The 25,081-nt window shown below is 58.9% G+C and overlaps 2 protein-coding genes across 4 annotated transcripts in view; one reads left to right on the plus strand and one right to left on the minus strand.

The window, feature by feature from the left end:
• Positions 1-18,489, plus strand: part of MARK2 (microtubule affinity regulating kinase 2) — a 60,219-nt gene extending 41,730 nt beyond the window's left edge. Inside the window, exons 2-19 of one of the 2 annotated variants that reach the window (XM_065882086.1) lie at positions 2,922-3,101; positions 3,342-3,395; positions 6,090-6,138; positions 6,453-6,518; positions 6,608-6,678; positions 6,898-6,954; positions 7,651-7,887; positions 8,327-8,446; positions 8,547-8,646; positions 8,724-8,836; positions 9,809-9,941; positions 10,123-10,304; positions 10,629-10,726; positions 11,529-11,690; positions 12,333-12,590; positions 13,631-13,657; positions 15,648-15,692; positions 16,313-16,673. In XM_065882086.1, coding sequence (XP_065738158.1) covers positions 2,922-3,101; positions 3,342-3,395; positions 6,090-6,138; positions 6,453-6,518; positions 6,608-6,678; positions 6,898-6,954; positions 7,651-7,887; positions 8,327-8,446; positions 8,547-8,646; positions 8,724-8,836; positions 9,809-9,941; positions 10,123-10,304; positions 10,629-10,726; positions 11,529-11,690; positions 12,333-12,590; positions 13,631-13,657; positions 15,648-15,692; positions 16,313-16,673 — 2,313 coding nt within the window. Of the gene's footprint in view, positions 1-2,921; positions 3,102-3,341; positions 3,396-6,089; positions 6,139-6,452; positions 6,519-6,607; positions 6,679-6,897; positions 6,955-7,650; positions 7,888-8,326; positions 8,447-8,546; positions 8,647-8,723; positions 8,837-9,808; positions 9,942-10,122; positions 10,305-10,628; positions 10,727-11,528; positions 11,691-12,332; positions 12,591-13,630; positions 13,658-15,647; positions 15,693-16,312 lie in introns of both variants that reach the window. The other variant, XM_065882087.1, reaches the window with a different exon arrangement.
• Positions 18,490-18,676: 187 nt separating this feature from the next.
• RCOR2 (REST corepressor 2) lies at positions 18,677-23,303 on the minus strand. 2 transcript variants are annotated; one of them, XM_065881905.1, is made up of 12 exons: positions 23,177-23,303; positions 22,393-22,449; positions 22,017-22,097; positions 21,726-21,778; positions 21,477-21,638; positions 21,245-21,369; positions 21,081-21,150; positions 20,776-20,991; positions 20,336-20,413; positions 20,143-20,200; positions 19,774-20,006; positions 18,677-19,652 (listed from the first exon to the last, which is right to left on the minus strand). In XM_065881905.1, exons 1-12 carry the CDS (start codon positions 23,301-23,303, stop codon positions 19,338-19,340), a joined length of 1,575 nt encoding a protein of 524 aa, XP_065737977.1. In that variant the 3' UTR covers positions 18,677-19,337. The 2 variants fall into 2 exon arrangements, with proteins under 2 accessions (XP_065737977.1, XP_065737978.1); XM_065881906.1 differs by lacking the exon at positions 19,774-20,006 and having other exon boundaries at positions 19,246-19,652.
• Between the last annotated feature and the right edge of the window lie 1,778 nt (positions 23,304-25,081).

Consider the following 25,081-nt stretch of genomic DNA (forward strand, 5'->3'; position numbering starts at 1 on the left):
GGAACGTGGAGAGGGATGCGCAGAGCCTCTGGGTGTGGGGAGGACGCTGTCCTGCTGGGCAACACGGCGGGGAACGTGGAGAGGGATGGGCAGAGCCTCTGGGTGTGGGGAGGACGCTGTCCTGCTGGGCAACACGGCGGGGAACGTGGAGAGGGATGGGCAGAGCCTCTGGGTGTGGGGAGGACGCTGTCCTGCTGGGCAACACGGCGGGGAACGTGGAGAGGGATGGGCAGAGCCTCTGGGTGTGGGGAGGACGCTGTCCTGCTGGGCAACACGGCGGGGAACGTGGAGAGGGATGCGCAGAGCCTCTGGGTGTGGGGAGGACGCTGTCCTGCTGGGCAACACGGCGGGGAACGTGGAGAGGGATGCGCAGAGCCTCTGGGTGTGGGGAGGACGCTGTCCTGCTGGGCAACACGGCGGGGAACGTGGAGAGGGATGCGCAGAGCCTCTGGGTGTGGGGAGGACGCTGTCCTGCTGGGCAACACGGCGGGGAACGTGGAGAGGGATGCGCAGAGCCTCTGGGTGTGGGGAGGACGCTGTCCTGCTGGGCAACACGGCGGGAAACGTGGAGAGGGATGGGCAGAGCCTCTGGGTGTGGGGAGGACGCTGTCCTGCTGGGCAACACGGCGGGGAACGTGGAGAGGGATGGGCAGAGCAGCGCTCGCGATAGGCAGTAGGGTTCCCAGATTTGGCTTCAGGGAGCAAAGGACCCAAATCCTCGGTAGACACTAAATTCTCATTGCAAACTTTGAGGACTTGGGGACTTTCAAGACCCTGTTGCCTTTGGCTCATATCCTCAGAAAACAGGAGAGTGACAATTTAGGAGGTGATTTAGAGGTTGCCAAGGAAACTTTTCACCCATCTTCCTATCTTGGAAGTTGGGGCAGAGGGAAATGTCTTCCTACTCATAGCCCCTTAGGGCTGAAAAGCAACAGCTTGGGGAAGCATGCTTCTTGCCAAGGAACCCTGGACAGTTCCTTGGGTGGTAGCAAGAAGTCATTTCTTTTCTCTGTGGTTTTTGAGGGCTTCACTTAGAGCCAGAAAAGGACCGTGAAAGGAAGAATTTTGAGTCACACTTCTCTGGTCGCCCTGCTCCCTCCGGACGGTTTCCTTGGAGTCTCAGGGCAGCTCTGGGTGGCTCTGCGATGAGGCTGTGGCAGCGCTTTACCCCATCCTGCTGGAGCAATGGCGTCGGGTGTTCTGGAAGAGGCACATCCGTGCTCTCGACCAGAGTCAGGCCAGACGCTCCACAGTGTGACTGTTCACCCGTTAGAGTGTACAGTTTAGTGGCTTTTACTAAATTCTCAGAGCTGTGTATCCATCACCACAGTCAGCATTTCATTAGAATATTTTCGTTACTGCAGAAAGAAACCTCACAGCCCTTAGTTGTTACCCCTAAGTTCCCTCACCCTCTTCAGCCCTCCTCAGCCCTAGAGTAATCTCTTTCTTGTCTCTATGGATTTACCTACTCTGGACATTTCAAATAAATGTAATCATATAACCTGTGGTCCTTTGTGAGCAGCTTTGTTCACTTAGCATAATGCTTTCAAGGTCCATCCATGTTGTAGCATATGTCAGTTCTTTTTTTTGTTTTTAAGTTATTTTCTCTCTTTTTTGTGGGGGGCGGGCGCTGCGTTGGGTCTCCGTTGCTGCGCACGGGCTTTCTCTAGCTGCAGTAGGCAGAGGCTACTGTTTGTTGCAGTGTATGGGCTTCTCATTGCGGTGGCTTCTCTTGTTGCAGAGCTCCGGCTTTAGGCGCGCAGGCTTTGGTAGTTGCAGCATGTGGGCTCAGTAATTATGGCTCGCGGGCTCTAGAGCACAGGCTCAGTAGTTGTGGCACACGGGCTTAGTCGCTCCGTGGCATGTGGGATCTTCCCGGATCAGGGGTGGAACCCATGTCCCCTGCATTGGCAGGCAGAGTCTTAACCACTGCGCCACCAGAGAAGTCCCTTCTTTTTTTTTTTAATTGCCAACGAATATTCCACTATGTGGATATTTCACTTATCAATTGACAGACATTTGTGTTGTTCCCACTTCTTGGCTATTATGAATGTGTGATACTACGAATGTACATGGGTGTGCAAGTTGCTCTTGGGTATGTAACTAGGAGTGGAATTGCTGGATCACATGGAACTCTACATTTAGCCCTTTGAGGACTGTATAGGTCTTCATACAGATGTATGTTTTCATCTGGACCATACCTTTTTTGTGTTATGTTTATATACCTGTTGGTGCCAGTTGTCATTTCTGCTTCCTCACACCCTTATTTGAGCTATGGGATATCTAAGGAGGGCAGAGGGTGGCCTTGTGCAGACCCTGTCATTCCATGTTCATTGCACAAGTATTAATTGAGCATCTACCATAATCCAGTCTGTCTAGGTGCAGGGATGTATCAGTGAATAAATGATACATGTCTGTCTTCATGAGCTTCCATTCTTGCTGGATAGACAACAAATCAATGTAAAGTGATACATAGTAAAGAGAAATGTAAAGTGTTGGGAGGCAGTGAGTGCTTTGCAGTAATTCTGATCGAGCTCGTGCGACTTTGAGATGTAGCCTCATCAAAGTGGGAGGACGGTAGACGGCGCTCTCCCACACGAGGTGGAGGAACTCTTGGGTTGTTACAGCGGATGTGTTGCCAGGCAGTGGAGCCAGTGATGGGACAGCTTAGGTCCTAAGCTCCAGCGCCCACAGGATGTTGACGTTGGACCTTAGGCTGTGCTCTTTCGGCGTGAAGGTGGGCGCTCTTCCCATCTCCTTTTATCCCACTGCCTTATGATTCTTTCTTTGCATGCCTACCAGCCTCCTGGAGTCTGCCCCCATACCCCAGCCTCTTGCGCTTTTTGCAGAGAGCTAAGGGCAGTAGTATGGGGAACCGGAAGGGCAGCATACTCAAAGGTGTACATGTTTCTACCCTGCAGCCCACCTTGGGACACCTCGACTCCAAGCCCAGCAGTAAGTCCAACATGCTGCGGGGCCGCAACTCAGCCACTTCTGCTGACGAGCAGCCCCATATTGGCAACTATCGACTCCTCAAGACCATTGGCAAGGGTAACTTCGCCAAGGTGAAGCTGGCTCGGCACATCCTTACTGGGAAAGAGGTGAGCTTTGGGGTTGGGGACGTGGCAGCATCTCCCAACTGTTGATACGCCAGCAGGTAGTAGTGGAACTTCTACCACAGCCAGCCTTTTGTTTATCAGGCAGAAATGAGATCTGAACAGATAGGGGTGCTAAGAGGGATAGGGCCAAAAGGAGGCAGAAATATAAAGGAGGAAGTAGATTCGAGTCCTGAGTTTAGCCTGGTCAGAGAGGTAATCTTGGGCTTTTTATCTCTTGTTCAGGTAGCTGTGAAGATCATTGACAAGACTCAACTGAACTCCTCCAGCCTCCAGAAAGTAAGCACACAGTACCTCCTGTCCCTTTCTAAACCTCTGTCAGGAGTTAATGATCTGCTGACCCCATTTGGACCTCCTCTTGAACCCCTAATTCAGAATCTCTGGTCGTTGCACTGTTCCCACCATCCCTTTCCGTGGCTCTGCTATCTTTAGGGTTTGGGTTGGATCACCTGTGTTGGCGCCTCCTGATTGAGCTTCCTGGCCACAGGCACTGGCCCTTTTAGAAGTCTTTCTGCCCCTTTCCTGCCCCTTGGCCTACCTGTCTGACCTACTTCCTGCATCTTGTTTTCTTCTGGCCTGTGACCAGCCCTATGCAAAAACACATGTATATAGCCATTACTAGAAACACATGCAGTTAACTGTAAGATCTGAATGATCCCGGGGAGTGGCTCTAGAAGTACAGGGATAAGAGGAGGCAGAGAACCTGCCACTGGATTCTGTGCCAGCTACATTTCAGAGAATGGGTATGGAAGGCTGGGGTTTTTCGAAACTAAACTCCAGTTTCAAGCCTCTTACCGTACGTGCAGATTAATGACAGGTCCTCCCAGTTTTCCTTCTCACTTCTAGGCTTCTTTTGACTAACAGTTGCAGAGTCCTTTGCATGTAGTTTTTGCTAGATGAGGTTGAACTTTCCTTCCCTTCTTGACTTACAGTGGAAAACTGAGGTCTTACTTAGCTGGTCGGGGAACCCTCCAGGTGAGACCACATATGTAGGAGTGAGAAAAGAAGGCTTTCATTTGCAGAGGAGGGACGGCTTACCAGTGACTGGTTGGTGTAGAACTGGAAACTGTCTGCCCTCTGCCCCCACCCTGGGCTCCGTCAGTTAGGGGAAGGAAGAAATCTCCCGTCAGGCTCCCAAAAAGCTGTCCCTATTCAGGTCAGTCAGACTTCCTCATACTCCAGCTGACCCTGGCTCAGATTTTCTGACCTTGATTAACCTAGTTCTTTGCATCTTGTGGCAGATTGAGTTTTTCTTTTCACGAGCACATTGTTACTTGAGTTAGGAGAGGGCATAACCTGATGCTAACAGCCAACTACAGTGAGATTGGGAAGCTTGGGACTGGAGGTTGGGAGCTGTTGCTGAGAGAGACACTCACAGAATTAGTGTGAGTTGAGGTGCCCTGACATGCTGACAGCCAAAACCAAGGTGTTTCCTATTTTTTGTTACCCCTGGGATCCCCTCAGAGTTCTTTGACTCAAAGGAAACATGGCTGTCATCACCAGGGCTTCCCTGCTGCTGGGAGCTTTCCGGAAGAAAGGGAAAGAGGGCTACTCTTGACATGTTGGCTCAGACCCCACAGAGCAGAAGCCAGCCTGGTGTGGGCCGTTTGGTCTTTGGAGCAGTTTAGCCTGCCAGAGTCAGCTAGGCCGTCTCATTTCCCACCTCTTTTTTCTCCCGCCTCTTCCTGACGGGCTGGAGGCGGCAGCACCAGGCAAATGCAACCATTTTTAGGGCCTTTGAACTCACGCCACTGCCAAGGCCAGCCTGGTTCTGGCCAGATCGCTCTGTTTAAATTTGATCCCAGCAATGATCCCTAAAGGACAAACGCTGAAGAAGCCATCCTCTTCGGGGTTCTAGACAAGCTCAGAAAACTCCACGCGCTCCTAGGAGAACGCCCTTTCCAGGCCCATTATTGCCCCTGAGGTGGCGTCCAGGATTTTTTGCCTCTTCATCCAAGATAACTATTGGGCCTGGGAAGAAAGCAAGAAAAACCTGGGCCCTAACAAGAAAAGGGAGCCAAGGTCAGAATCAGGTTCTCGAAGATTGGAAAACCTGTCTCTTCTTTTCCTTTCCAGCCCACAAAAGCTCTGGGATCTCATTAAAGGAAAAAAAAGAAAGATGTGTTCACTTTTCCCCATAAAATAATAACCTAAATTAGGTCTCCATATCTCCCCTCTCCTTAAAAACAAAAACAAAACACAACACAACTAGTTCTGCTCTTTGTGCAAACGGTGAGGCCTAGAAGTTGCAAAAAACCCCACCTCCAGTTCTCTGGCCCCCGCAGAGGGGATGGAGTTCATTTCTGTCATCTTTCTTCATGGAAATGTATGGTTTGGAGTCCCTGATTTTGTTTCACAAAGAGAGCGTGAGTGTGTGGAGGTGGATTTGATTAAAATTGGCATCAGCTATATATAGGAGTGGCTTCTTCTGTCACCACCCCGAGGCCCAGGAGAGAAAGGCGTACCCACTAGTGCAGAGCCCTCTGACTTCTGTAAGTCAGAAGGTGGTGGGCCCCTTCAGAGGGGCCCCTTCAGAGCTCCCCTACCTCTTCACACAGACCAAGCTAGAGTCTGCTTTGTCAGTGAACTGTAGAAGCAGTTCAGGTTCTAAATGTTCATGTACGTGGGCTCACGCTCCCTCTTTCAGAGGCATGCAGCCAAAACCCGTCTGCTGTTTGGGGGCTGGATTTGGGGAGACAACACCCAAGGGTGCAGCTGGCTCGTCCAGATGCTGCCCCTGAGGGTACAAGTCATGAGAGCCCAGCTTTCCTCGCACTGACCCTTCTTGCTCTCCTTCCCCGCCATGTCCTTCTCAGCCACTGGGGATGGGCATGGAGGATCTGGACAGCTACTCTATTTCTTTTCCCTGCCTGTTTTCTCTTTTGGAAAAAGAATCTTAGCAGTGGCTCTGTTTGGAGGGGACCTGAGGGGAGCAAGCTGAGCAAGCATGACCCCTGGTATTTTATTTTCCAGCTGTTCCGTGAAGTAAGAATAATGAAGGTTTTGAATCATCCCAACATAGGTGAGAACCAGTCATCATTCCTTTCCTCTTCCCCCACAGCAAGGCTCCACTTCCCAGCATGTGGCCCTTCTCCCTGAGGCACATGGCCTTCTGGAGTCCGTAGTCTTCAAGGATGCCTCTGGGGAACCCAGCTCAAGATCCAGCTCTGCCTCTGGAGCACAGGGCTGTCCTTAGTGGTGTGGCTGCCTCGAGAGGAACCTGTCTTTGGGAGAGGAGGAAACTTTCTGATTCCTAGGATGCCCCTGTACATGTTGGGGCTCGATGTGTGGCCCCTGCTGCTTCTCTGACTCATAGCTTGGCCTTTTCTCTTGTAGTTAAGTTATTTGAAGTGATCGAGACTGAGAAAACTCTCTACCTTGTCATGGAGTACGCTAGTGGAGGTAGGTATGGAATTGCCTCTTCCTACTGTGTCCCCACCTTCCCCAGCCCCAGCAAGCTCTGATGTAGACCCTGCCCCTGTCACTTGCAGGAGAGGTGTTTGATTACCTAGTGGCTCATGGCAGGATGAAAGAAAAAGAGGCTCGAGCCAAATTCCGCCAGGTGGGTGTGACTCCCTCCATGGAGTGTGGGCCCGACCTCTGCTTTGGGGGGTTTGGCATACAGGGAGGAGCTGCCTGTCTGTAAGCGGCATCTGGAGGGTCCTTTGGGCTTTGCTTATCTATGTGGCTGCTTCGAACTCGGTCACAGGATCACAGCTCCACCAGCCCCTGTAGCCCACCTTCAGGTGCCCCTGAGCTGACCGCTCTTCCTTCCTTTCAGATAGTGTCTGCTGTGCAGTACTGTCACCAGAAGTTTATTGTTCATAGAGACTTAAAGGTAAGGCGTGCTCTCATCTCCAGTGTCTTTGAGTCAGGGCTGGGTCATTCACCCTCTGTTAACTGTGACATAACCATTACACCCTGAGTGTTCAAGGAAACACCAGCCTTTAATTTTTGGGGGACGATGAGGAAACCCCTAGGGCTGCTTCTGACATAGGCCTTATGACTGGACTTAGGATCCCATTCCAGCTAGCGAGGAGAGGGCCTCTGCCATTTCACCTCAGCCCTTCACCTTCTGGTGCAGCCAGGCATGGCAGGAGGGCTGCAGGCAGCCTGGCGGCTGACCGAGGAAGCAGTGCTGCCTGTTCCACAGCTGCGTCACAGCTGCTTTGCAGACGTGCGGCAGACTCATGTCTTTCACTGAGCTGTTAGCATGTGAGACTGCCTGGGAGTCTTCCTGGCCCCTGCGTCCTCGCAGATGTGACCGTGCTTAACCCAGGCCTGACAGGGAGGCTTTGCACAGCTCACCGCGTCTCTGAGCCTTCAGAGCCCAGCTCTCACCGGCCTGCGCGGCCCTCCTCCAGCCCAGCCCAGCCTCTGCACACTGACTGGAGGCCTGCCCTGGAGTTGGTGGGAGAAGTTCTAACATTGGAGATGACTTCCTGTTTGTTCTTCCATTACGCTCAGCTCCTTCCTGTCCGGTGCCTTAGTGTGATCCACTTGGTTCCCTGACGTTTTCCTTCTTACCTCCCAGGCAGAAAACCTGCTCTTGGATGCTGATATGAACATCAAGATTGCAGACTTTGGCTTCAGCAACGAATTCACCTTTGGGAACAAGCTGGATACCTTCTGTGGCAGTCCCCCTTATGCTGCCCCAGAGCTCTTCCAGGGCAAAAAATACGACGGACCCGAGGTGGATGTGTGGAGCCTGGGAGTTATTCTATATACACTGGTCAGCGGATCCTTGCCTTTTGATGGACAGAACCTCAAGGTGGAGTGAAGTGCAGGCTTAGATCATTTGTACTCTCATTTCTTCTCTTGGCCTCTGGTTTTATCCCCGACCTCTCACCTTTGCTGCTTTTCTACATTTTTCCTGAGCCAGAGCTTCAAAGAAGGGCTTGCAAAAGGTAGCAGCTATTAAAAGCCCTCTGCATCCAGCAAAATAACCTCAGTTCCTCTCTTGAGGGCTGGGATAAATTGTATGTCCGTTCACCCCTCCAAGGTCCTCAGAATTGCAAGCCTCGGGCTGATCAGGCCAGAGGGCGTGGGGTATTTGACATCGCCGCCTCTCGAGTGGGGTGCCTTGTCCCAGGCTCTCTGCCTCTTAACCATATTTCATTTATATCTGCCTGGCCAGTCTTAAACTGTCAGGAGCCTGGATATTAGGTTCCTTCCCTTGGCCTTGGGTGATTTAAATTTCCCTCCTACAGGAGCTGCGGGAGCGGGTACTGAGGGGGAAATACCGTATTCCGTTCTACATGTCCACAGACTGTGAAAACCTGCTTAAGAAATTTCTCATTCTCAATCCCAGCAAGAGAGGCACTTTAGAGGTGAGCGGCCTGAGCCCAGCTGGTAGGAGGTCCTGGGTTCCCAAGGAAACCTCCAAGCTGAGTCTTCCTCTCTGCCCTTCCCCTTCCCTTTACTCCCCAGCAAATCATGAAAGATCGATGGATGAATGTGGGTCACGAAGATGATGAATTAAAGCCTTATGTGGAGCCACTCCCTGACTACAAGGACCCCCGGCGGACAGGTGAGGCTGTGCTGGGCCGTGAGGTTGAGCCTGCCTAGGACTCAGGACCAGCCTTAACTGTATGTCCCCCCACGCAGAGTTGATGGTGTCCATGGGTTACACACGGGAAGAGATCCAGGACTCGCTGGTGGGCCAGAGGTACAACGAGGTGATGGCCACCTATCTGCTCCTGGGCTACAAGAGCTCCGAGGTGTGTGCCCCCTGCTCCATTCCCCGTCCAGCCAGCCTCTCTGTTGGTAGTATCCCCATGCTTCTAGCAGCTATTGAGGGCAGAAGCTCATCTCTGAGTAGGTGTGCTCTCTACTGACTAATTTTAAGCCTAATCTCTGGTGGTGCTAAGGTCCCCTGGCTTTTGCTTTCACTAATTTCCATCAATAGTTCAATAGGGAAGCTGGTGGGGTCTGGGCCTGGGTCTGGGTTTCCATACGGGTGAGTAGATCTGGCTCATTCTGTGTTGGTTAGACTGGGTCTAGGTCATTCTGGCTGGGTCAGTTCTGTGTTGGCTCTAGAAGTCTCTGACTGTTTCGATATGTTTGTGTCTCTCTGTATCTGGAAGTCTGGGTTCCTGGGTGCTCTGTGTCTGTCTTTATAGGAATCTTGAGCCTGTGTGTTGCTTCTGCCTAGAGCTTGTGTCTGGGTATGTGTATCTGTGTGCGTGTACGTCCATCCTCCCGTCTGTGCATCTGGAGGCTTCGTGATGATTGTTCTGCTCGTATGGGTACCCATGTCTGCGCCTGAATGCCTGGGTCTCTGTGGGAGTAGGGCCTTGTTCGCCATCTGTGTGGCCCCACATCCACTCGTGGCCTCCCCGTCCTGCGCTCCGCCTGGCGGTGCTGGACGCCCTTTCTTGATTCTTGACTTAGCCTGTTCAGGAGGTGTTGGGGGGTGTCTCTGAGTCTGAATGTGCACTCTCGTGTGTGGCGTGTGTATCCCACTCTGAGGGCGGGGTTCTTTTTGGGGAGGTTGGTGTGTCTTTGACTGTGTTTTTCAGGGTCTGTGTTGGGACTTGTCTCCGTGAGTGTTTATTTAGATGCACGCTGGTCTTGCAGGGGGTATGTCTCATGGGAGCCTGGGGTGGCTTTGTGTCAGGCAGGAATGTGTAAGTGGGATCATCCATAGGCAACTCTTCGTGACCTCTGCCCTCCCTTTTGTGTTCTTGCAGCTGGAGGGCGACACCATCACCTTGAAACCCCGGCCTTCAGCTGATCTGACCAATAGCAGTGCCCCTTCCCCCTCCCACAAGGTACAGCGCAGCGTCTCAGCCAACCCCAAGCAGCGGCGCTTTAGCGACCAGGGTGAGTACTTCTGGGAACTGCAGGTGGGGGACTCACCCCTCTCCTGATGGGTTCTTGGGGCTTTGGATGACACAGCTGAGTTTCCATCCCTGTTCAGCCCTTATTAGTAGCATGTCCTTGGGCAAGTCACTTAACTTCCCTCCAACTTGCCCTTACCCATTCCCACTGTCCTCTGGCCCAGCAGCTGGTCCTGCCATTCCCACTTCTAATTCCTACTCTAAGAAGACTCAGAGTAACAACGCAGAAAACAAGCGGCCTGAGGAGGACCGGGAGCCAGGGCGGAAGGCCAGCAGCACAGCCAAAGTGCCCGCCAGCCCCCTGCCTGGGCTGGAGAGAAAGAAGACCACCCCCACCCCCTCCACGGTGAGCCACGCCCACCCCCTCCCTCCTCCTGGCCAGCCCCACCTCTCCTCCCCATCCTCCCGGCTCCTGCTGTGGGGCCTGCCCTCTCCAGGCAGCTCTTTCCTTAATGCAGACCCAGCTCCCTTTGGCTGCCTACCTGACCTTCCGCCCCGGGGCCACTTCAGCTTACTGTAGAAAACCCTGCCCCACAGGGTAAAAGCGAACTCCGTTCTTTTCCCAGCCCGACTGCTTGTGGTGGAAGGGGGAGGGGGAGCAGGTTTTGTGAACCTGCCAGTAGAACACTTTGGTTTTCTGTGATACTACTCTGCCCTTTATTCCCCACAGAACAGCGTCCTCTCCACCAGCACAAATCGAAGCAGGAATTCCCCGCTTTTGGAGAGGGCCAGCCTTGGCCAGGCCTCCATCCAGAACGGCAAAGACAGGTGAGCAGGCCTGGGCCCTGCCTGCCGTATTTCCCGGGAGCCACCTCTCCCAGCGGTGACGTCTGTCAGCAGCACCGTCTCCCGTCCTGCCCCCCTGGAGTCCCATCCTGGCTCTGTCCAGTCCAGCCTTCCACACGCCAGCACCTCCTCCCTCTCTCCCCACCCCCCTCCTCCTCTCCCCTGTGCTCCTGTGACCGCTCCTTACGGTGTACCGAGTGTGACTCCATGGTCATCTCAGCTGCCTTCTTGCTTCTTGACTGCAGCCAGGGCGTGGCAACTGCACTCTTCTGGGCATCAGTGCCTGAGGGGCCCCAGCTCAGGGCAGGACCGAGAGATGCCCACCTGAAGCGTGTACACATTGAGGGTGACTCTAGCTGTGCCCATGAGAGCAGAGCCCCCCTAACCTTGACCGTCATGTTGAGTTCCTGGCTCCTTGTCTTCTGAGCTTAATGAAAACTCCCCTTAGCAACACGCTGCTCTTTCTGGCGACGACACATCCTTGTTCTTAGAATTTCTAGGAGACCAGTGCAGCCCGGAGACAGTTGCCTCCTGTTGGCTTTCCTGCACTCTGGGTTTCCTCCCCTAGGCTCTGGCCTGCCTCTCCTTCCTTGCTGTGCCCTGCACTTCCCAGCCCTGCCTCCCTCGGCTCTGACTCGTGCCCCGCTGCTGCTGCTGGGCCTGACGTGCGTCCCGCCGAGGCTCCCCAGCCCTGGCCCTTCCCGCCTTGCCTGTGCTTCCTAACCGGAGCCTCCTGCCCCCTCCCACCCCTAACCCAGGCCTCTCCACTGCTTTTGTCTCCTAGCCTAACCATGCCAGGGTCCCGGGCCTCCACGGCTTCTGCTTCCGCCGCGGTCTCTGCGGCCCGGCCCCGCCAGCACCAGAAATCCATGTCGGCCTCCGTGCACCCCAACAAGGCCACTGGGCTGCCCCCCACGGACAGTAACTGTGAGGTGCCGCGGCCCAGGCAAGTGTGCTGGGGCAGCTGATACACCTGCTGCCCTCAGCCCACCCCCGCCCCCCCCACCCCCCACAATTTCTTCCCACCTGGGGGTCCTGCTCTGTTTTTGGCATCTTAGCCACAAGAGATGGCTGTCCCCTGCAGCCAGGAAGTAGAGGACACAAAAAATAGCTTAATGCCCCTCTTTTCCTCCAGTTCTCCCTCTCAGAACAGATATGCAAGAAGCCGTCCCGAGGCTCCAGAAGGAAGCCTTTTTGTTCTGAGCCTTCCTGGACTTCCTTAGGACCCCGGGGACAGTCAGCATCACAGGGACTCAATCCTTGAGGGTTGGTCAACATTGTCCCCTTGAGGTTCCAGACTGCCTAGCTCCCAAGGAGCCTCTTCTCTCCTTCCTGTACTGCTCTCCACACACGTATCCTTCCCTGCCTCCCCTCCCTCCCCCAAACCATCTCCTTCCCCCTCCACCCAAACATCTTCCTTACTGGTGTCCTCAGTGGTCACACCCCTTCCTTCTGTGTCCTCTGTGATGGCTGCCTCTGCCCTAGCGTCCCCCTTCCCTTTCCCATGCCAGGGAGCTCCAGATGCTCGGTGCTGATGGCTTTCTCATGCCCTGACGCATTTCCCCGCCCCCCACCTCTTTTCTCACAGCACAGCCCCCCAGCGTGTCCCTGTCGCCTCCCCCTCCGCCCACAACATCAGCAGCAGCGGTGGAGCCCCAGACCGAACTAATTTTCCCCGGGGTGTTTCCAGTCGAAGCACCTTCCACGCTGGGCAGCTCCGGCAGGTGCGGGACCAGCAGAATTTGCCCTACGGTGTGACCCCAGCCTCTCCCTCTGGCAACAGCCAGGGCCGGCGGGGGGCCTCGGGGAGCATCTTCAGCAAATTCACTTCCAAGTTTGTACGCAGGTGAGTAGGGGGCCTAGGGCGGCAGAGAGGCTGAGGCCAGGCCTTCCACCTTGCCTGGGGGTGGGGATGAGGACACCTGGGGGTTAGAGCTGGGATCAGGTCCCAGGGTTAGAAACCTCAGGAAGCCTAAGAAATTGAGCCTTTGTTGGCACCTGAGATGCCCAGACCCATCCGTCCCTCTCAGGCCTCCCCAACTCCTTGTTCTCTGGCCCGAGCAGATGGCCGATGCCGCCTCCTCTCTAGGAGAGTGTGAACTCAGATGCTAAAATAAAAGCCCCCCTCGTCTCTCCTGGGTTCCCATGGAAACTTATATTTGGTGACGCAGCTGCAGAGTCATGAGGCCTGAGCCAGGCTGGGCCGGCAAGGAGAGTTTCTCCTGGTCTCTTGTCTTGCCCCCTTTGACCTCCTTTCTCCCCACCCAGTCGGTTTTGTCTGGCTGCAGCCACTCGCCGCTGCCACGTTCCTCTGCTGGGGGGCTGGGGGTTGCCAGGATGAAGGCCATAAATGAAATAGCTGGTGGGGGCCTAGGATGTCTCCCTTGCAGCCTGAGGCACTCTGACGCTTTCCTACGTGGGAACCAGGGTGAAGGTTCTCTTCGTGAGGTTTCTCACGCCTGGCCCCTGATGACCCAAAAGGACAGCGTTGATTCTTGAGGTGCATCCAGTAATGTGGCCTCTTGGGCTGCTCCCTGTCTCCATCCCACCACTTCCTGACCCATCTTAGTGTAGCTCAGGAAGCAGCAGGAAGGAGCCTTGGAGAGAACAGGTTTGCCTGCCCTTCCTCCTGCACTTCATTCCACTCAGCTAGAGTAGCCAAGCCATGCCCCTTTCCAGCCCCGGAATGCAGGTGTAGGGCTGCAGGGTGGGGCGTGAGCAGATTGGGATGTCTGGGACTCTAGTCTCGCTGAGCGGCTCTTCCACAAGTGGGGTGACCCTTGAACCTGTAAAGCCCACTCCCCACCTGCTTATCCACATACCGTCTTGTTGGTTTTTTTTTTTTATTTCTTTTTTTATTTTGTCTTTTTTTGTTTGTTTTTTTAGAAATCTGTCTTTCAGGTTTGCCAGAAGGTAGGCGTTGAGCCCGCTGTGTGTGCGTCTGTGTCCTGTGTCCTGCCTCCATCACTAACTCGCCTTTTCTGGCTCTTGCTCCCTCCTGCATCTGCTAAACCATGTCTGTGGGGTCCTCTCTCTGCCATCTTAAAGGGATGAAGACGGCCTCTGCCTGGGCGGCCCACAAGGCCACGTTTGCCCACTCAGGGCAAATGACTCTGAAAACGATGGGCCTGTCCCCAAGCAAGGGGGACCTTCTCAGGGAATTCTCCCTTTAAGATTGTCTCCTTCCCCCCAGTCCCCTACCCTGGGTTTTGGTCACAAGCGCGTTGGGCTCCTTTTCCAGCCCTTTCTCGTGTCTGTGCATGCGCTCTGAGGAAGCTCCACCGGGGTCGAAAGTGCATCTGGGATGGTATCTCATTCTGGGTCTCCTGGGCTTCCCCTTCCCTGGTGCCCTGAACTTCAGGGCTGTGTGGCCTCTTGCCCCTGTCCTCTGGGATGGCAGGACTTTGGAGGTACTGGCGGGACACTGGGGTCTCAAGACTTCAGCCTGATGCCTCCAGGCCCAAGGAGCCTTTGCCTCACGAGCGGGGCACAGCACCCCCTTCTGGCAGCTCCTGCAGAACTAGGCCGACCCCACCCCCACCCCAGCGTACCTCCTACCTCCAGACGTTTCTGGATGAATCAAGCCGCGTCCTCTCTGGGCTGTGTTCTCCAGTTATGGCCTGTGACTTCCGAAGAGCCAGAAGCTGGGACATTCTAGGGCAGGGGCCGTCTACCCCTAAGCCCTGGCCAAACAGTGGGAGATCCCCCCTCCCTCAGGCATTTCCCTTCCTGGGCCAGGTCCTGGCTCTGCCACCCCTGGCCCTGTCTTCATCCTCTCTGGTGGCCTGGGTGGGCCAAATACCAAGCTGAGGACCAAGGGCCAGGTTGGGAGCCCTGGTTCCCCAAGGCCGTCAGCCCAGCCCCTTCGGTGCCCCAGCTGACAGAACGACGGCCAAGACAGGGTGTTCAGGCTTTCCCCCTTCCACCCGCTGCTCGCCACCCAGCTCTTCACTGCATGGCTGGCTGTTGACTCATGGGGCCCCAGTGGGGGCCTGCCCTGCACGGTACCTCCACCCACAGGGCAGGAGCCAGGTGGGGCCGGAGAGAGCAGCCAGGCTCCTTCCCCTGCACGGCCCAGGCTCCCTGTTCGCAGTGCACTTGTTTGCATTCGTGTGTCTGTTGTGTCTTTGTGTTCCTTTTACATGTGCTGCCGCTGCTCTCTCTCACTCCTCCTTACATCCTTGCCCTCCTCTGCACTCCCCAATTTCCCAGCTCCAGGCACCCATCTTCCAGCCAGGAGCTGGAGAAGCCGCTCAGCGGGGCCAGACCTCTTCCCCACCCACCCTCCCAAGGTGTCTCCCCTGCTCTGCCCTCTGTCCTCCCTTCTGTATCAGCAGATGGCCTGGCAGGCAGGGGAGTTATAAAAGAGTGGGGGAGGTGGGCTTGTCTACAGCCGGCCTCAGGGCCCATCTCCTCCCCGCCCCAGTCCCAGGCACTGAGCCCCAGGCGTACTCAAAGCAGGTCCGGCCCTTGGCCGTTTGAGCCTCCTGAGAGAGACCTCTATTTATCTACCCCCCCCACCCCGCCACCCCCCGGCCCTTCCCTCCAAGAGGACTACAGTTCTGAGACCCGCTCAGGGGGCGCTAGTGCAGAAGCCGCCCTGCGCGAGCCCTGGCTGTGGGCTGTGTGCGCCATGCGTGTGCCCGCACGTCCACACCCTCCTCCTCCCCCGGCTCCTCCCGGCACCCGTCTTTGAGAGTGTGGGGAGGGGCAGGCCCCGCGTGCTGGGCTCCCTGTTGGAGAGGGACAGTTGAGCTGCCAGTGTGAGGTGCCATGTTGGCCTGCTAGGTGATGGGCGAGTGGCCTTTGGGCTTGGGTCCCGCCCACCCACCGGCGGCACCTCCCCCGGACCCGCCCTCACAGAGGTCCCAGCACTAAACTCTCCCTCGCTCTGTTTTTTGAGGAACCTGAATGAACCTGAAAGCAAAGACCGAGTGGAGACGCTCAGGTGAGAGGGGGCCGGAGCCAGCGCCCGCCCTGCCCGGGCCGCCGGCCCTGCCACGAGCCTCCCACTCCTCTTCCTTCTGCCACCCGGCTCTTCCTCCCACGCTTGCGCCCTGTCCTCCCCCTCTTGGGGCCTCCCTTTCCTCAGAGGACCCCCACAGCCCCGCTGCAGTGGGTGTGGGCCCTTCTCCTCAGGTCTGGTGTGTTCTGGAAGCAAGAGCCCTGCCTGGGCCGGGTGGTTGGGACTCTAGACTCCTACCCCTCGACAAGCTCACTTGCCTGTGAATCAGTCACTTCTTTCTGTCCAGTCTGTGAACTGCTCAGGGCTACTGAGCGCGTGCTCCCCTTTCTTCCCTGACCCTGCCCTCTTCCCAGGAAAGCATGGCGCTGTCACCTTGTCACCCCCTGCCAGGGGCTGGCTTCTCGCCTTCTCTGCCCTGAGAGACGAGACCGCCCACCCCTCTCGCCCTCCCTCTGCTCCCTGGGCCAGGTCTAACGCTCCCTCTTCCAGCACTGCCGCCTCCCGGGCACCCTCCCGCTCTCCTCTCTGGTCTCGGGGTCCATCTGCCAGGGGGGCTGTCCTGTGGCTGGGGCGCCTGACGCCCGCCTCTGCCCTCTCCGCAGACCTCACGTGGTGGGCAGCGGCGGCAGTGACAAGGAAAAGGAGGAGTTTCGGGAGGCCAAGCCCCGCTCGCTACGCTTCACGTGGAGCATGAAGACCACGAGCTCCATGGAGCCCAACGAGATGATGCGGGAGATCCGCAAGGTGCTGGACGCGAACAGCTGCCAGAGCGAGCTGCACGAGAAGTACATGCTGCTGTGCATGCACGGCACGCCGGGCCACGAGAACTTCGTGCAGTGGGAGATGGAGGTGTGCAAACTGCCGCGGCTGTCTCTCAACGGTGTTCGGTTTAAGCGGATATCGGGCACCTCCATGGCCTTCAAAAACATTGCCTCCAAAATAGCCAACGAGCTGAAGCTTTAACAGGCTGCCGGGAGCGGGGGCGGCGGGGGCGGCCAGCCGGACTTAGCTGCCGGGGCCGGCGCTCCGCCTGCCCGGGCGGGACTGCAGAGACGGATCGGTGTGTCTCCCCTGCTGGCACTTCTCCCCTCCCCGCCCTTCTCAGTTTCTTCTTCCATGTTCGTGGGGGTTGGGAGACGGTTCTCTCCCCCCCACATTTACCCCTGCCCAGATAGTCCCCCTTGCCCCCTCTCTCCCACAGGAGGCAGAGGAAGGGGCGGGAGGGGTGGGGGCGGGGCTCCCCTCGGTACTGCGGTTGCACAGAGTATTTCGCCTAAACCAAGAAATTTTTTATTACCAAAAAGAAAAAAGAAAAAAAAAAAAATCCCAGCGGCCACCTTTCCTCCCTGCCCCATTGGGACAGTCGAGACTGGATCTGTGGGGTTTCCCGGGAGGGTGGCTCAGGGCTGGAACACTCTCAGGCAAGAGTGGTGGAGTTCCCTGTCAGGCCCTCCGCCAGGCCCACTTTGGGCTTCTCCCCTCTCCTCTCCTCCTTCCCCTCCAAGCAAACCACCAGAGGTGGCCTTCCCCGACCTCAGGCCGCTGGGCTGGAGGCCTGGGCGGCTGGGGGCTGGGGGCAGGGGTGCCGCACAGCCCTGAAGCGGTGGGACTGGCGGCTGCTCTGGGGCTGGCAGGCTAGGCGCGGGGCTCAGCCTCCCTCCACACTGTATCCTCTGCCCCTCCTTCCCCAGAGGCTGGGCATTTCCTTCCACAAGCTGCTGTGGGGACTTTTGTTCCCCTCCTCAAAAAGTCTGTGCCATCTTCTCCCACCCCCTCCTGGGTAGAAGGCGGGGCTGACCCCAGGGCTGGGAGAGGGGAGGGGACCGCAGGGCAGATGGGCTCCTCGGCCCCCAGGGGGCCGCCTGGGCTGCTAGTCTCCAGAATAGGGACGCTGGGCATTCTCCGTTCTGGGAGAGCCTTTGTCTGAAAGCACAGCCCCCCTCGCCATCCCTCTCCCCACTGCTCCCCTTCATTGGCATTAATCTGGGCACCAGCTAGTTCCATAGCAGTGACTTCCCTCACCACTCATCTCTCGGCCTTGCCTTTTCTTCCTCACACTGTCGCCCCTCCTCTCAGGAGACACTGCCCGGGGGCCCCCGTGGCCGGCCGCCTGGCGGGAGGCTGGACAGGGCAGCAGGGCCGGGAGCCTCTGCCCTCCACAGGGTGGGGGGCACAGATAGGCCAAGTGACTCCCAGCTTGCTAACCTCTGCAGCCAGCGTGGGAGTGGCTGGTTATGGGCGCTTGGCTGGTGGCAGCCGCCGCATCCCTTAATTTATTTCTCTGCTGCTTCTGTTCTTGAGAAACTGGGGGGGCGGGTCCTGAACAGAGGCTGCCTCTACCCTCACCTGAGTTGTACATTTTTTGTGATGGGTTTTATTTTTTATTTTATTATTTTATTTTATTTTTTTCTTTTGATTTATGATGACTCCACTCCCACTCATCACCCCACTCCCAGGCCTGGCTCCGTGGCAAGTCGAGCCCTTGGTTCCCAGGAAGGGGCCTCGCCAACCTCAGCCCTCCTGCCCCAAGCCCTGAATGCGGGCTCCGGCTCCCACCAAGGGCTCCCCTCCCTTCTTCCCTCCCCCCTCCTGCCCTATGGAACAGCCCGGGTGCTCCGAGGGGCCGGGAGGGCAAGGCTTGGCTCCCAAAGGGGGTGGTGGCCAGGGGCTGGGGGGGGGGCCTCCCAGGCAAGGTGGCCCCTCCCCACCCAGCCCCCCTTCCTGCACTTAGTTTCTCCTCTGGATCAAACACGTAATAAAGAGAATGTTTGGAATCTGAGCTGCCTCCTCCTGTTTCTTCCTACCGGGCAGGGACCCAGTCCCCCTGAGCAAGATGTGGCCCAGCCTGCCTGCCTCGCAGGGGAGAACTGATTCCTGTCTGGGGCCTGGGGAAAGGCCGGTCCCCACCCTCATGGCACAGACATGAAGCAAAGCCCAAGACCCTTAAACCAAAAGGGAAAGAGGATTCAGTGAGCTTGAAGGTTTTATTTATTTTTAAAAAACATTGAAAAATAAACCCATGTCTGCATATGTTCCCAACCCTCCTTTCTCTAAACTTTTGGGCGGTGGACACAGTGGGCACCCTCAGGGCTCCTCGGCACTTTCCACCCGGCCCCCTGAAGACTGGAGAGCTACCTCTTCAGCCTCTGCTGCTGTCAGGCCCCAAGGAACCTTTCTGCCCACTTCCCCCCTCCAGCTCCCTCCCCACCTCACCCCAGACTTATTGCTAAAAGAAGGGGAAGAGGAAGAACAGCCAACACACTAAACTGTCCTCTCCGCCCCCCCCCCCAGGCTATGGTCACTACCCCCTACACACGAAGGGCAGGACCCCTAGGCCAGGCCCTGGCAGACTAGGAGGCAGCCGTTCCAGTCCCAGCCAGGAAAAGTACCCTCGGGCCAGCTCAGAAGGCCCCAGACCCTGGCTGGGGTGGGGGTGGAGACAGGCTGGCTGCCAGAAAGACGTGCAGAACCCGCGGGGGTCCAGGCTGTGCCCCCCGTCGGCAGCGCTGGGTCTTCGAAAGACCTGGCGAGAGCTCTAGTCTCTTCTGTCATCAGTGAAGCTGGAGGTCCCCGAGGACATCCGGCAAAGGGGTTCTGAAGCCTCCGGTTGGCGGAGGACCTCGGGGCTCAGAGCGAGGGTGCTGGAGGCTCCAGGGGGGCTCCAGCCAGGGTGGGTGCGGGCTGAGGGCCGGGGCGGGCACCGTGGCGGGAGGCAGCCAGGGCAGGGCGGATAAGAGGTGGTGGGGGCTGGTTGGGGGCCAGCCGGGGCTGGAGGAAGCGGCCCTGCTGGAGTGGGGGTGGCTGGCGGAGCAGGGTGGGAGCCGTGGGCAAAGGTGGCCTCAGCAGTGGCGGCGGCTGGGACAGCGAGGTGGGAGGCGGAGGAGGGGGCGGCGCAGGGGGCCCCGATCGGGGTCCTGATGTCGACACAGATGTAATCTGGACCTGAGAGGGGCGAGAGAAGAGTGAGAAACCAGGCTCAAGCACACCCTCAGCCCAGTCTAAGGATGGAGGCAGTTCCTCTCCTCTGTTCTCTGAAGCGTCTCGCTCTCTCTCCCCTTCTCACCTCATCGTCTTCCTCCAGGGCTGGGGCTGGCAAGGGAGCCCCTCTCCTAGCCTCCTCCATGGGGACCGGGGGGGCTCCAGGGGCCCCATCCTGCTCGGCCTCCCATTCCTGCAGCACCTCCTCCAGATTGAAGCGGCGCCGGTAGCTCACAAAGAAGGTCTTCACCTGGGTCAGAGTCTTGTTGCCAATCACCTCTGCAATAGCCCCAAAGTCTTTGCCATACCTACGGATGGCTGCAAGGGTCAAAAGGGCAGCAGGTGTGAATACCCCCTTAGAACTAGTTACTTCCCTGATCCTCCCCCTCTGCCCCAGCTCCTCGGAGGGCAGGAGAGACTCCTGGGGCCCTCTGTTCTCCCGAGGCTCACCCACCTTGTACTGCCAAAAGCTGCTCATCCGTGGTCCAGCGGGAGTTGAACTTGGTGTTGGCCTGGGGAGCAAGGAATATATCCTTGAGACTCAAAAATATGGGAACAGAGGCCCTGCTACCCAAGAGAAACTCCCCTTTCTGCTGTGCCACCAGAAGGACCCCCCTCCTGCACCCAGACTTGAAGCGCAGCCTCACCTCAGGGGGGCGGAGCGGATCGATGCCCCCCTCCAGGGCTTGGCGGAGGCTGCTGTTGGTCTGTTTCATGCTTTGCACCTGGGAAGGCAAGGCAAGGAAGGGACATCAAGTTCCAAGCCAGGGAGGCCGTCAACAACAACCCTCACCAGGGCCCCACTGCCCAGCAAAGCTCTTCGCCACCCACCATCTACCTCATCTCTCCCTCACAGCCATTCAGTAGGGGAGACACTGGGGTTTGCCCCTTTTCAAAGACCAGGTTTGTTTTTTTGGTTTTTTAATGTCCGGAAAAGAACGCTAAGTTACCCAGAAGCCCAGAGGATGGGGCAGAGGCAGGCTTGGCATCCACACGACCTCCCTTACACCTCCAGCTGCCCCCCATCATAGTTCCCAGCTGCCGACTGTCCCCTTTGCCTGGCCCCTTCTTTCCTTGGGCCCCCCACCTGGCGCTTGAGGGAGATGAGCTGGGAGTCGAGGCCTCGAAGTGTGAGGTTGGCAAGGTCCGGGCTCCCTGACACGGCAGTGAGGCCCTCGGGGCTCAGGTACATGCCCTTGGGAGGGCGCCGCCGAGTTCGCAGCGGATGGTGGCGGTACTGAGACCCCTGGGCCTCCTTCTTTCCTGGACCTGGGCGGGCATTCAGGGGCCGAGAGGGCAGAGGCTGCCAGGGAAAGGAGAGGAGGTGGGTGGTGCAGAGCCCAGGGAGAGGGCGGGCAGGCGGGCAGGGCCAGAGGAGCTCTGGGACCTCACCTCTCTCTTGGGGTCTCCAGCGTCCGGCTCCCCCTCACTCACGGCTCCTCGTCCCTCTTCAAGCTCATCACTGCTTACACGGGGGCCAAGGCCAGGTAAGGCAGGGGCCAGGGCCCCCAGGAGCTCAGTTTACCCCCACCCAGAGCCTCCCCCGAGCCCCCCACCTGTCTTCTTTGTCCTTTCGGCCCCCCAGCCGCCGAGCCTGTCTGTCCATCACACTGGTCCGGCTGCGGGTCTTCTTCCAAGAGTAGTAATACTTCACCAGGCTGGGTATCAGCTTGTCAGGCAGCTGGAGGGGCAACGCCAGAGGCTGGGGCCCACCTAAGACTCTGGGCCTCGGGCAGGCTTAACAGAAAGAAGGGGCCAAGGAGCACTGGCGGGGGTGGAGGGCTTTACCATCTGCTGGATCCGCTGGAAACATTTGCCGTGGAAGCCGAAGGCCTGTTCAAACAGCACCTTGTCCTCTACCGTCCACTCGTCCGGAAACGGGGTGAAGTTGGCCAGGTCAGCCAGCGACTTCTCTACGTCGTGCTTATGCCACAGGAGCATGCCCAGTGCCTGGCCCAGGAGAGGGGACAACTCAGGCTCAGCTGCCCGCAGCACTGTCCCGTCTCCACCCCGAATCCCTGCGAGGCCAAGGCTCACCTGCTCGATGTTGTAACCATGCTTCTCCTTGGCCATCGCAATGTACTTGTCAACTGCAGGGGCGGGAGGAGCCAGGTCTTGGAGGAGGGGTTACAACCCCTAAGCCAGGCCTGCCTGGAAAGGGGTATGCCCCCAGGGGCTAGGCCCCTGAGCCTGAGCCCCAGGGCAGGGGCTGAACCCACATACCTCAGCCTCCAGCCCACTTCTGAGAAGAGCTGGCTGCCAGCTGGCATGAACCCCAGGCCCCAGCTCCCAAGGGTATGCATGAGCCCAGGGTCCCACCCCACTCACGCTTGGCATCTGACACACAGTGGTTGGGCGACCACACCAACATCCCCTTCAGCTCCTTGTTACTGTAGCGTGCGGGGCTCTCTGAAAGGCAACGGAGCAGAGGAGGGAAGACATCATCAGCCTGGTGGCGCTGGCCTGGACCCACGGCCAGAGGGCAGCGGAGGAGTGGGGCCCGCGAGGTGAGGCCCAGAGGGGAAGGAGGGACAGAGACCCAGACAGGAAGGCAGAGCAGGAAAACTAACCATGCCACAGGGCCGGCCACCCACCCCCGCCTGTCCTTACAGTGGGCGCCAGCCAAGGGTTCCCCCAGGTGGGGCTCAGGGCCAAGCCATGGGCCCTCCAGTCCCCTCCCTTCACAGCCTGTCCTGCCACTCACCAGGCTTGCACTCCGGAATTACGGCCTGGTAATTGGTTCCAACGCGGATCATGCTGTCTGTGGAGCCGGTGGGGGGTGGGGGGAGGCAGTCAGGACTCCAGGGAGGGAGGGAGGACGGGAGGATGTGGCGGGGGAGGTGGCTGGCCTGGAGTTCTCCTTCCTGACCACCCAGGGCCCCCATCTTCCAGGAGGCTCACTTTTCCCTGATCTTCCCCTCAGTTACCCTCAGCCACAGAAGGAACTGGAAAAGGGAGAGACCTGCCTAGCCATAGCCATGGGGGGTGGGGGAGAGGACAGGGGCCAGTTTTCAAGCCCAGGCCCAGCAGAGCCCTTTGTTCTGACGGGGGGGGGGGTGAGTTGGGGGGGTTGGAGGGCTGCCCCTAGACCTGGACCACAGCCCTCCTGCAGAGAATCCAAGGCTCCTCCCCACCACAGGAGCCCCACAGCTCGGTGTGGAGGTGTCTTTCCAGCTCCTGCCCCAGTCAGACCTCAGTCCCCTGCAAGGTGGCAGGGTACGAGGAGCCCAAGCTGTGAAAGGGAGGGACGCCTGAGTCCTTCGGGGACTGAGGGCAGGGAGCGGGCAGGCAGGACCGCCTCCTCGGCAGCTAGGGGCCCAGCCTCCAGATTCCCTGTGCCGGCTTGGGGGAGAAGCAAGGCACAGGCTCCAATACAGGCAAGGCAGGAACCATCCGTATAATACCCCCGTGGTCGGCAACTCTCCCCCACGCCCTGCTCCGCGCTCCCCCGGGCCGGTGCGCCTTTAACCCTAGGCCTCCGGGCTCACCGTGCGAGTGCTCCTCCTCGCTGCTGTCATCCTCCGAGTGGGGTTGTCCGCCGTTGGGCGCCGTCTTGGCCCGGCTGCGGGACAGGATCCCGGAGCCCGCGCTCGGCTTCTCCATCACCGAGGGCATTACCCCGCCCAGCTGCCCCGGGGGGCGCGGGAGCCTTCGGAGAGCAGCGGTCGTTGCCGCGCTCGCCTGGGGTGCCGTGCCCGGCCCGGCCTGGAGAGGTCGCCACTGAGGCTACGAGAGGCAGGAGGTCAAGCGTGGCTAGGGTCCGGCGGGGCAGGAGCCCAGCGGGCAGCCCAGCGCTCTCCGCGACCCCCCCGGGTGAGGGTGTCAGAAAAGTTTGTGTAGAAGTGGGGTACGCGGGGGATGAGCGCAAGGTCCGGTGGGGCTGGGGCGCGCTCGCTCTGGACGCTCCACGGAATTGGGGCTCCCCGGAGAAGTCTGGGCACTCTGCCCTCGGAGCGCCCTGGAGCCCCAATGCCCGCCTGCCCACGCAGTTCAGCGAGCGGGCGCTGCGGCGCGATTGCCGCCCCCGGCGGGCTCCGCGCCTCTCGGCTGCACCAGGATGCCCCAGTCCCCGGGAGGGGACCCCTGCCCGGACCAGACCCCTGCCTGCGACGGCAGCCGGCGGGGCCCCGGCGCTGGCGGTGGCGGCGGCGGCGGCGGCGGCGGCGGCGGCGGCGGGACGGCGCGCACGGCGCGCGGTGCTGGGGCAGAGTTGCCGGGAGGCGGGGGAGCGCAGCCGCGGGCGCCGCCTCGCACCCTCCCCGGCGCGCTCGCTCTCCACGGCGCGCTCGGGCTGCTGCTCGCTCGCCCGCTCTCCGCCGCCGCTCGCTCCTCGCGCACACAATGAAGCTGCTGGCAGGGAAGTAGTGCCGGCTGCGGCCTCAGCACCCCTCCCCCAGCCGATGCCTCCGCCAGCTGAACATCTGGCCCTGGGGTGGAAGGGAGGGCCCGGGGGGCGGGGCCTGGGGGCCGGGGCTAGACCTCCAGGGGGTGGGGTCAGGACCCGGGTGGAGAGCGCTTTCCTCTACGGGCCCCCCGAGCTCCCAGACTTGCCCCTGGGGGAGACCACCCCCTACCCCCGAGGAGTAGCCGGGGGTCAGCCCCACCCAGGCGCACACCAGCCCCACACACCAGTGGGCTCGGGTTACCGCCGCCTGCCCCGGGGGCCCTGAGGCCGCCTGCCCGCCCGCCCGGGTGGAGCCCAGCTTTTCCTTCCATTTCCCTTCCTGCCAAGGAACTCCCCGCCCCCCTTCCGCAGGGGGGACCCCCCCCTTCATGCGCCCTTGGGGGCCAGAGCGGATGGGAGGCCGGACAGGCGAGGAATGAATTCCTCCAAGAGCTACCGGGCCAAAGCCTGGCTTCTGGTGCATCTGTGGGTCCCCAGGGGTCACCTCAGTTCCCTTTAACTGCTGCAGCGCGCACCCCAAAACAGTGGCACAAGGGGTTGCGGGATGGGGAGTGGGAAGTGTAGGGAAAGATCTGGACTGCAGGGTGAGGGAGGAGCTGGGTGTCCTCCCTACTGGGTTCACTGTCACCCCAGCTGGGAGCAGCATCCCCCTCCCCCAGGACGAGCACGGGCAGAGTGACAGACCGGGAAGCGGGTAGAGCGGCACAGACGGAGATGGGGGAGGGGGGTGGGCAGAGACTTTCAAAGCCAGACCCAGCCACCCTGCCAGGCACACAAAGAGCCAGCACACACACACACCGGCGACAAGCTGCGCCGGTGCCCGTCCCCGCCGCCGCAGGCACGTGCGGCCGCGCACACAGGCCGAAGCCCCCTCCCACCCGTCGCCCCTCCCACTCGAGCCCCAGACTTCTAGACACACCTCCACCCGGGCACGCCCCGCTGTGCCCAGACTGAGCCGAGCTTGCGCTCGCACCCTCCTCTCCCTTCC

Source organism: Phocoena phocoena, chromosome 8 (assembly GCF_963924675.1).
Source record: "Phocoena phocoena chromosome 8, mPhoPho1.1, whole genome shotgun sequence".
In the NCBI taxonomy this organism is placed as follows: Eukaryota; Metazoa; Chordata; class Mammalia; order Artiodactyla; family Phocoenidae; genus Phocoena; species Phocoena phocoena.